The 10,323-nt window shown below is 51.6% G+C and overlaps 2 protein-coding genes across 2 annotated transcripts; one reads left to right on the top strand and one right to left on the bottom strand.

Annotated features, from left to right (window-relative positions):
• Positions 1 to 1,908: 1,908 nt before the first annotated feature.
• FIBRA_07981 (uncharacterized protein) lies at positions 1,909 to 6,503 on the top strand (the record flags this gene model as incomplete). The annotated part of the gene is made up of 21 exons (XM_012329642.1): positions 1,909 to 2,124; positions 2,513 to 2,946; positions 2,999 to 3,252; positions 3,311 to 3,508; positions 3,565 to 3,752; positions 3,807 to 3,874; positions 3,933 to 4,064; positions 4,126 to 4,247; positions 4,300 to 4,381; positions 4,444 to 4,470; positions 4,521 to 4,610; positions 4,659 to 4,701; positions 4,755 to 4,854; positions 4,906 to 4,938; positions 4,995 to 5,189; positions 5,251 to 5,268; positions 5,322 to 5,519; positions 5,577 to 5,664; positions 5,722 to 5,888; positions 5,943 to 6,370; positions 6,435 to 6,503. The coding sequence occupies 21 exons, from the start codon at positions 1,909 to 1,911 to the stop codon at positions 6,501 to 6,503; spliced, it is 3,150 nt and encodes a 1,049-aa protein (XP_012185032.1).
• A 1,442-nt stretch (positions 6,504 to 7,945) lies between these two features.
• FIBRA_07980 (uncharacterized protein) lies at positions 7,946 to 9,847 on the bottom strand (the record flags this gene model as incomplete). The annotated part of the gene is made up of 9 exons (XM_012329641.1): positions 7,946 to 7,996; positions 8,055 to 8,097; positions 8,157 to 8,284; positions 8,338 to 8,499; positions 8,572 to 8,782; positions 8,838 to 9,079; positions 9,130 to 9,414; positions 9,483 to 9,702; positions 9,759 to 9,847. The coding sequence occupies 9 exons, from the start codon at positions 9,845 to 9,847 to the stop codon at positions 7,946 to 7,948; spliced, it is 1,431 nt and encodes a 476-aa protein (XP_012185031.1).
• Positions 9,848 to 10,323: the final 476 nt, after the last annotated feature.

Genomic DNA, 10,323 nt, shown 5'->3' with positions numbered 1-10,323 from the left:
TGTACAGATATGCAAGAGAAGCAGCTGGCCCTATGTACTCTATGTTTATCGGCATGGTCATACCAAGCAACTCTGTGGACCAAGTACGTGAAGCGTTAGTCGACACCAGGAGTGCACGCTAGATACGACGACTTGTCAGCACCTTGTTGTCAAACGCACTATGCACATTCCGCGGACCGTGGCCACCCTCGTGCAGGATTACACATACCGTCAGGCGTCGACTACGATCACGATAAGTGAACATGCGTCGAATGTGAAGAGAGTAAGGATTATCCTTCGAAGAGGCATGATCATACAAGTTCACTGCCTTGAGTGAAATTTCAACTAGAACGAACATTCCAACAGCGTACCGAGCAGCGTACTTGGCTGCTCGATATTGTTGGTGAAGAAACCGCATATGTAATTTTGAGGGCGGCGCACACCCCACAAAGACGGAGCTATACAGGCATCGTACTGGAGAATGAGAACAATGCGACATCAATATAGCATGCGGAGTTGGGGTTATGCGAAGGAAAACGAGAAACTGCGCGGCGGAAGCTGGATATCTAGTCCGTATCTGACTACAGCCAGCAACGACTCGTGTTGGCGCACGTCGTCATAGTCTTATGGCGCATAGAGGTGATTTTGCTGATGCGACATGCAATGCGTTGGGCAGAGTGGACCGGGACTGACTGTGAGCTACAATTAAAGTGATTCTGACTAGGAGCGATGTAGGCGTCGCACCGTTCAAGCGCATAGGCGGTATTCATAGCCTTATACGTATTTGATCAAGGCCAAGCAGACTTCGACCGAGTGAATCTTCAATGAACAGCGCATTTCATCTTGGATGAGTCAGGTGGCAGGCTCCTCCGGAACTGAAACTGTATGGTGCGGCTGGGACGAGTGCCTTTAGCATGGCGTCAATGGACACCCGCCGATGTACGCGAAGGACTGGCCGGCCTCGACTGGAGAGGACTGCTGACTGCTGATGAGCCGAATCCGCCAGAGATACAAAAGTAGCAATCAGCACGGGCACGAGGGCGTCGAAGCGCCGTAACTATCCCGGGGAATAGTTGTGAGATCTCTGGAAGAGCAAAAGATTAAACAGGAAGCATGAGGACGGACACAATGAGCGTACGCACCTGAGTGAACCTGTCGGCGATAAGTGATAGACAACGCGAGGGCGGGGGTAAATAGTTAAAGACACACAAGTGAGTCCTCAAATCGACGAAGTCGAAAATGAGACAACATAATTCGTCCGTTGGCATCCCAGGCTCGGAAATGTCGCGTTCGTTATAGACACGCAAGCTTCAGAATTACAACATTCAGCTGAGGCGTTTGCAATGGCTGGAAGTGAAATGAGTCGTTCGTGGCGAACATGGCGACAAATGACTCATAGGCGAAAGTTACCTTGCCCAATCACGAACGCGACGTGTCATACCCAGCGAGGGTCACAGTGCACAACGCTCATGAACTCGGCAGACTCACGAAGGTCAGCAGATTCGCCGCCGCGTGTGCTGCTACACCGCACACTGGCCATCGTGACGCGATGTGTGTGCACCGGCTGAGCGACAGTCACAACAGAGCGGTAACTGCTGCAGCTTGACCGGATCTTATGACCTCGGAGGCGCACGTTCGGTGTAGACCCACAACGGTTGGTGGTGGTGGAGAACATTGTGTCTGGGCGTGATACGCGGCATAGGATTGAAGAACATGAGCCACTTTTTCGCCGGAGATGGAGCGAACGTTGAGAGTAAAGGGCCTGTAAGGCGGCGGGGATCCAGCGCTTGTCGAAGCTGTACGCCCGAGTGCCTGGTTTCGAACTGTTTCGTGCAGCCTGACGTATAAAATGGCGCGCACGCCTGCTCGGTCTTCTTCACCTTCGCCTCTCATCTCCAAGCTTCACGACTCGCCCTCATCCCCTCTCTCATGTCCAGTCCCGCCACGTCCACCCCGAGCCGCAGCTCGACCCCGTCTCTGCTCTCGGACCCTGCGAGGACGCATCTTTCGGTTCCAGGCCAGCACCACCCCTCCGGCAGTGAACAGTCCTTGAATCGAATCAAGAACGTACCCGGATACACAACTCCCGTCTTCAAGGGGAAGGAGGAGCAGCGGGCGAAGGTTCAGGCCAATGTTGCTGCAAAGGTGCGTTTTTCGCGATTCGGTCTGGATTCGCCGTGCTGTGCTCTTCGTTCTGCTGCGTCCGCATCCGACCGGAACCCGGATTGATGATCTTGATGGCTAACACTCGTTATGACCAACGTTTCGTTGCTCTTTGGTCACGCTGTTGCCCAGGGTGATTTATTGTGCGTCTCAGGACACCCCGTCATAAACCGAAGGTCATTTTCAGGGCTACATGCTTTGCGCATGAATGGGCATGATGTACGGGTGTATTCTGCTGCGTTTAGCCGTTGAAGTCGTTCAGCCTATTAGTTAAAATGCGTGCGCGCCAGCAGCCTATATGCACATGTACATTGCTGTTCGAGACTTCACGGTACTTGGAATTGTGTTTACTGACCAGCTGTCCTCTCAGGGCTTCATCCCTCGCGAGCTCGTGCCGAACGAGGTGAACTGGTTCTACAGCCACCTCGGCATCGACGACACTTATTTCCAGGCCGAGTCTATCGACGTCATCTCCGACCACATTATCGCACTCTTCGGCGCCAAGGTCCTCGCATACACTAAACATGATCCTACTACACTCGCAATTGATCTAGAAAAGGTCGACGAGAACGGTGCGACGTTCATCCACACGAGTTCTCCCGGGAAGACAGCGACGGAAGGGCCTGGTGCGACGTGTGAGAGTCGAATCGACGAGTTGTTCCTCGACAAGAGCACGCAGGACAATGCTTTCCGCCTGGAGACATATCGCTCGCAGGGCTCAATTTCGGCCACAGCGTCGCAGCAGCTGCGGTGCTACTTTGTGACAAAGTGCAATTTCCCGCTGGCTTCTGCAAGCAGTGACGGGTGAGCGATTTTGGTATACGTTTTGACTTCATTTGACTGACTACGCGAGCAGCAAGACCGATATTCGCACCGTGTCGGATCCGGTATTTTTGGAGAAAGCGAGCGAGAATACACTGGAGATCTACCAGCGTGTCATGTGGAATGTTGAGTCCCGGTATGGGCCCGTCATCGAGGTCTTCGAGGTCGAGGGAAGCCGCGAGCGCCGGCTCGTCATCGGGTACAAGATGGGCGGAACGAGCAAATTTTTCAGCGCCCTCTCCAACTTGTACCACTTCTATTCGCTTTACTCTGCCCGTAAATATGTCGGTGAGTGAACAAGGATATATCATGTTAGTGGGTGCTCACATAGCTTGACAACCATCAGAACAATTCTCGAACGGGATTACGATCATCTCGCTGTACCTCAACCCTCTTCCCAGCTCAAACGCGCCCCCAATCGAGCACTCTATCTTCCAAGTCATGAGAGAGGCGTCATTGCTGTACTGTCTACCTGACAACCCCTTCTTCTATCCGGGAGCAGATCCCAGCCGTGGCCATGCGGTGCAGGAAGCTACTTATGCGTGTAGGATTGTCCGCATCTTGCCTACGTGAAGCCTCGCTGATCCTTTTTACAACTAGACTGTGGTTGGGTGTTCGCTCAGCACTTTTGCAACCGGCTTGGGCCAGCATATCTTCAGCTTCGCAACATCTTGGACGAGTCGAACCCGTCACACGCGGAGGTGCTGAACGATATCAAGATGCGTTTCCGAGAGGAAACGTTCACCCGAGAAAGCATTGCAGAAGTGATTCATAGACATGGCGATTTGGTAATAAAGAGGCTCTTGTCCTCTCCGTCATCGTACTGATGCCTTCCTGCGTAGATTAATATGTTGTATGTCAATTTTGCCATGGTCCACTACCCACCATCGGATCAAGCATCAAACTTGATGTGCGTTGATCGGAAACATTTATGATCCTTCTGATCTAGTGCTAACACTGAAATCTAGGCCTACGCTCTCGTACCAGCGTTTACAGACCCACCTGCCGCTGTCCGATCAGGAGCTGTATGACAAGATCAGGAAAGCTGTACACAACAAGCACGAACTCCAGGTACTGGAGAGTCTCCTTATCTTCAACAAGTGCGTGCTCATACGTTGGTATCATATCAAATGACAAACTGAGTAATTAATTGATTTTTAGACATGTCCTCAAGACAAACTTCTATCAGCCGACGAAGGTTGCACTCTCTTTCCGCCTTGCGCCAGACTTCTTGCCTGAGGTAGAGTATCCAAAGAAGCCATTTGGGATGTTCTTCGTGATCGGTAAGGGAGCTCTTGCCTTGGATACACTCCATGCTGACTTGATTCGGTGTAGGTGGTGAATTCCGTGGCTTCCACATACGATTCAGGGACGTTGCTCGCGGAGGGATCCGGATTGTCATGTCTAGGAACAGGGAGTATGTGCTATTCATGTGTGTGTGATGTGTCCGTAGCTCACCCCGACTGATTGCTTTTTCAGGACATATTCTATCAACCAACGGATGCTGTAAGAGTGTCGACTTTCGTCCTGATTGATCAGAACTGATAGTTGCACAGATTTGACGAGAATTACGGTCTCGCTTCGACGCAGTCGCTCAAGAATAAGGATATTCCTGAGGGCGGTGCTAAGGGAACCATCCTGCCATCGTACGTACTTTGATTTTATCGTTTGTGCAGGTGCTCAATTTGTCGAAGTTTGGGATCGAGCCCCCGACTTTGTTTTGAGAAGTATGTCGACGTGAGTGTCCGCAATGCTCACACTATTTACCTGTGTCCAACGGAACCTATTAGGCCGTCATTGATTTGCTGATTCCCGGACGAAGCCCTGGCATCAAGGAGCAGCTTGTTGATCTCTACGGTAAAGCAGAAATTTTATTCTTTGGACCAGATGGTAAGAGTCTCTTCTATTGTCTACGGAAGTTCGCCGCTGATCGTCCGTCAGAGGGCACTGCCGACATGATGGACTGGGCAGCCTGTAAGTTCTTCCTGGTAGGAAGTCGAAGCATAAAATTCTCATGCATAACCGCGCAGTGCATGCGCGCGAGAGAGGCGCCGAGACTTGGTGGAAGTCGTTCACAACCGGGAAGAGCGCCGAGACTCTTGGTGGCATTCCGCACGACGTGTTCGGAATGACGTCGCTATCAATCCGCCAGTATGTGCTCGGGCTCTATAAACAGCTTGGCCTCCGGGAGAAAGACATCACTAAAGTTCAGACTGGCGGACCCGGTCAGTGCTTTTCTCGTTCTGCACCTTGCAGTTTATTTATTTGATCCTTTGTAATGGTCAGATGGTGATCTTGGCTCAAGTAAGTGTCGATATCCTTTATTCTCTCTTGTCAGCCAACCAGTGAGTCTTCAGACGAAATTCTTCTGAGCTCGGACAAGACGGTTGCAGTGATAGATGGTAGCGGCGTGCTCGCCGATCCTGCGGGAATCAACCGTCATGAGTTGGTCCGACTGGCGAAGCTGCGCGCTACGGTGTCACATTTCGATCGTACTAAGTTGAGCAAGGACGGTTATCTGGTTCTTGTCGAAGAGCAAGATGTCAAACTTCCATGTACGTCATTTTTGTCTGTGTACTGCTATAAGTGTGCTAACGTCGCGTGATCGTCAGCGGGAGAACTCGTGATCGACGGAACAGATTTCCGAAACAGCGCGCATTTGCGCTTCAAGGCCGACCTTTTCGTGCCGTGTGGTGGCCGGTGCGTGCAGGCTGCGAGGCGTTGTGGGGTATGCATACTCATATTCTGTGATTTCAGCCCAGAAGCTGTCAACATTTCCAACGTCGCTGCGCTCGTCGACTCAGAAGGCAAGCCCAATTTCAAGTACATCGTTGAAGGGGCAAATCTATTCCTCACTCAACAAGCACGTATCTACCTCGAGAAGCGCAAGGCTGTGCTGTTCAAGGATTCCAGTACTAACAAAGGTAAAATGAGGTCCTCAGCGATCTAAGATGGCGCCCGCTTACTAGAGCAAACAGGTGGTGTGACGAGCTCATCCCTAGAAGTTCTTGCTGGTCTGGCGCTGTCCACGGAAGAATATGTCGACTTGATGATCTTCAAGGACGGCAAGCCATCGACCTTCTACCAGAGCTATGTGAAGGATATCCAAGATAAGATCAGCGGGAATGCTGCAGCAGAGTTCCACTGCATCTGGCGCGAGCATACACGCGCGCAGGGATCCAAGCCGCGCACCATCATCTCAGACGAGCTCTCGAGTACGCTCAACAACCTGCAGGCCGAGCTGGAGAGCTCGGACTTGTATGACGATCTGGCGATGAGGAAGAACGTCATCGCTAGAGCGGTACCAAAGACGCTTGTTGAGCAGGTCGGGTTGGATACCTTGCTCACGCGACTACCAGAGCCGTATCAGCGAGCGCTGTTCTCGAGCTGGGTGGCGGCGCACTTTGTGCGTGTTCTGACTTTTCTAAAGCGTTTATAGTCTTACTGACCATGACTTCATTATTGACTAGATCTACAAGTACGGCGTCAACGGCTCTTCGGTAGACTTCTTCCACTTTGTTCGGGATTTAGCTGTATAGATCGGCAATAATGCCTCTGCGAGAGGCGAATTGGTTTTGGTGTAGTGTTTCAATTCATGCAAGAGTACAGTACGTTATAGCAGATACTAATTTCATGTACCAGAAGGACATTATATAGACGAGACAATTGGCACTACTTGCGAGTCAAGCGAACCCGGGCTGATAATGGAAACTCGTTCAGCTCATTCTGACTACACCATTTTGGAGGGCTCTTTCTTCGCAGGCGACGCATCCAATCCGCGGTGCCGAGGCAATGGCGCATTTACGCATACCTCACGAATGGTCTGTTCAGATCCAGATCCGTCTCTTCCAACCATGAGAAGGTAACTTTCGCCAGGATCATCCGATGATACCCTGGCGGCTGCAACCTAATGGCCTTGCCCGGCAACCGGAACTTACGGTCATAGATCTTCCTGGAGGACTGACCAGTTTGCTATCGACATCTTTCCTATCTTCAGGCTGGTCGAGGCGGCACCGGGCACTCCGGACGTCTCAGTTTGGACGGCCGCATACACGCAGTAGTTTCGTCTAGGCTCGAACCGGTGGCGTATGATAGAGACAGATGGCGTCAAGCAGACGATACACACATACACCACTGAAATTGCGACCGGATGGCCTCGTCTGATTCTGGAACCGCTCCACTTGTCGATACAGCACGCACAGCATATGACCCTGCCAGATTGGAGCAATGAAGGTGTTGTTGTCCACTCGAGAAAGCTGAGCAGCATGTGGTATCCCGGTACGTCGCCGAGCAATGCGAATGTCTGGAACATGGGCTTGATATTGTCCATCAACGCGATGCCCACTTCGATGGAGGCCTAGTAGTCTGAGCTGCGATCAAGCTTACTCTGCCATCCTAGATGGTGCCAATCACACGGGATTATGACCTCGAGCTTTCCCGAATTTCGGATATCATTGAAGTACTTTGCAAGACATCGCCGCAGCGCTCGTAATTTATGCATATCCAGGACTTATCTCAGATGTAGATTTCAGGATAGACATGGGTGTATGCGCCCTGAGCGACGAAAGTGATGACGAAACGAATTTACACGGTATTTACTGATTTCGAGGGAAGGAGGATCACATGGTGTCGAGTCTCCAATTCAAGGCTCGGATCGAAGCGGCAAAGAGCTGCCGAGGTTAATCCAACCACTCCAAATGCCAGAGAGAGGACTCTGGACTTGAGACAAAAGTTGGGCATGGGTAGTTCTCGTTAGGACAGTACTCTTTTGAAGTATACCAAGTCGAAACCTTGGAGCTCGTCCTGTGTCCCAGAGTTCTATGCGCACGCTATGTCCGCACTTCGGCGTCAATGATGCGCAATCATAAACGCGGTACTATACTGCGGTCCAGCAATGTATCAAAATACATCTGCGTGCGTACAGTTACATGTATATTCTTCTTCGCGGTTCCCTTTCATTCGAACGTTTACGCCGGGATGTTCAGGCACTAATCGCGCCAACTTCGTATAAGTAGGTGCCCAACAGCTTCGTCTGGATAAAAAGGAGCATGTCAGGCGCGGTAACGCATACGTTTCAGAAAACACGTTACCCCCTCGATGAAGTTCGACTTGTCCAGTTTCTCGTTCGTCGAGCTGCGTTTGCATGAGCGGGAGCCATGTGTCAAGCTTGTTGTGTACTATTAGCTACTCACTGTGCACCATCGTCACCCCTGCCCATCGGAAGCAGAAGAACGTTCACGCCCAAGCTTTCTGCGAATGTAAGGGTGACGGGGATAGAACCACCTTCACGGGTCAAATCGGGCTTTACTTTATACACCGCCTATTCAAACGATCATGATGAGTAAATACAGTCTTCATAGCGTGGAGGCGTACCTCCGTCGCTTTGATGGCAGCCTCGTAGTTCCAGTGTTTATAGTCAGACACCCAGGGTTTTCCCCCATGCAAGTTCTCGATGTTGAGTTTGTTCTTGGAGTTGAGCTTTGCAAACTCAGATTGAACGTATGAAATCACGAGCGGCTCGACCTTCTCAGGTGTCTGTGGGGGGACAAGCCTACCAAGCCCGACGGAAGTGAGTAAGGCTCATACAATATACCACTAGCGGGATACTCGCCGAATGCTGAATTTTCCAGAAACAGAAGCTGGAATGACCGTCTTGGCACCCGCGCCATAGAAAGCACCCTCGATACCGTGGAGCGAAAGGGAGGGAGAACGCATGCGGCCCATGAGTACAGTCGCCTTGTCGGAGGAGATAGCGATGCGCGCGCCCGCGGCCTCTTCAACATCCTTGATATCGTAGTCCAAGGCATCGTAGATGGATCTGAGCGATTCAAAAGTGAGTATATGCGCGCATAATGTTTCCGAATTCTCCACACTTTTCCTCTGCACTGGCAGCAGAAACCATGTCGTCCACGCCGGGCACCAAGATCGTCCCATCCGGAGCTACGAGCTTGCTCATGAGCAGGATCAGGTCAGTCATAGGTTCATGAACGGTGCGACCAAAGACACCAGAGTGCAGGTCGCGAGCGGGTCCAGACACTGTCAACTTGAAGTATGCCAGGCCGCGCAGACCGTATGTTACACACGGTGTCCGCGTATTGAGCCAGTAGTTGTCCGACTACTTGTTTGATTAGCTTCAACTGCATTCGCATTCTGCAGAGTACTCACGATGCAGACGCAGTCAACACCGCCAAACCAGCCATCCTTTCCCTTCGCAGCCTCGGAGGTGATAAGCTCATCTAAGCCTTCACTTCCGCTCTCCTCCATCCCCTCGAAGCAAAAGCACAAATTGACCGGGAGCTCAAGACCTAGCTTTTGGTGCGCCTCCAAGACGTTCAGCCAGCCAAGGATCGGCCCCTTGTCGTCTGTAGACCCACGTCCAATGAGCAGGCCCGTCTCCTTTTCTACCACCAAGGAGAAAGGCTCTGTATTCCAGCCATCGCTCTTCTCCGCCTGACGATATGAGAAGCATGTGAGATATCAGAATGCATCACGAATACTGGGCGTGCGCAGACACACACAGGCTGCACGTCGTAGTGTCCGTAAATGAGCACCGTCTTCTTCTTCGGATCGTTGCCGATCTTCCCCAAGATGGCCGGGGGTAGGGGCAAGTCCTGGCCGTCCATAACGTGCCTGCCCAAGTCGACCGACTTGGTTTGCACACCGAGGGCGCTGAGCTGGTTCTGCAGCCACGAGCCCATCTTGAAGACATCCTGGCGGTGGGCGCCGTTCCCGCTGATGCTAAAAAGATGGCCAGAGATGAACAGGAGCCAGTATTTAGACGGCTGAGGCCGCACCTGGGGATAGCTACTGCCTCCCCGAGTCGTTTGATGAAGCTGTCAACATTAGAGTCGATATAGCTGATGAATTGAGACGGCGCAGGCATGTCGGAAAGTGTTGAGTCGCAATAGGTAGAAGGCGAATAAAGAGTGCTTTGCAGACTGCAGCCTGCGGACAACGAGAGATCTAAATCTACGATATCCGTTCTCATCAGTCTTCAATGTGACGGTTGTGCATTCCCCGGCTGATCTCGAGCTTACTCTACGATGCAGTCTATGTACTTAGCATCGGACTTTGTCAAATTCCATATTGCTAAGTTTTTTAGGATCCATCTCCCAGACTCGTAGGCCGGACATGGGTGTATGTGCTCCGATCGATAACGGTAACGACAGAACACAATCTATGCTGAATACGTATGGATCCGAGTACATGCACAATAGAAAGTACTCGCTGTCGAAGGATACTGAATCAATTTCTGGCTTGAACCCATCCACAACCGCCGCAGGTTTACTGCGCCTATGAAGACATAGATCTCAAACACAATTGTCTGCCACACCACCAGGGGTTGCGCGGAATTCGGCG

Source organism: Fibroporia radiculosa (genome assembly GCF_000313525.1).
Source record: "Fibroporia radiculosa TFFH 294 genomic supercontigs, scaffold21026, whole genome shotgun sequence".
Lineage (NCBI taxonomy): Eukaryota > Fungi > Basidiomycota > Agaricomycetes > Polyporales > Fibroporiaceae > Fibroporia > Fibroporia radiculosa.
Note: the sequence above shows the minus strand (reverse complement) of the source record. Positions and strands in the feature narration are given on the sequence as shown.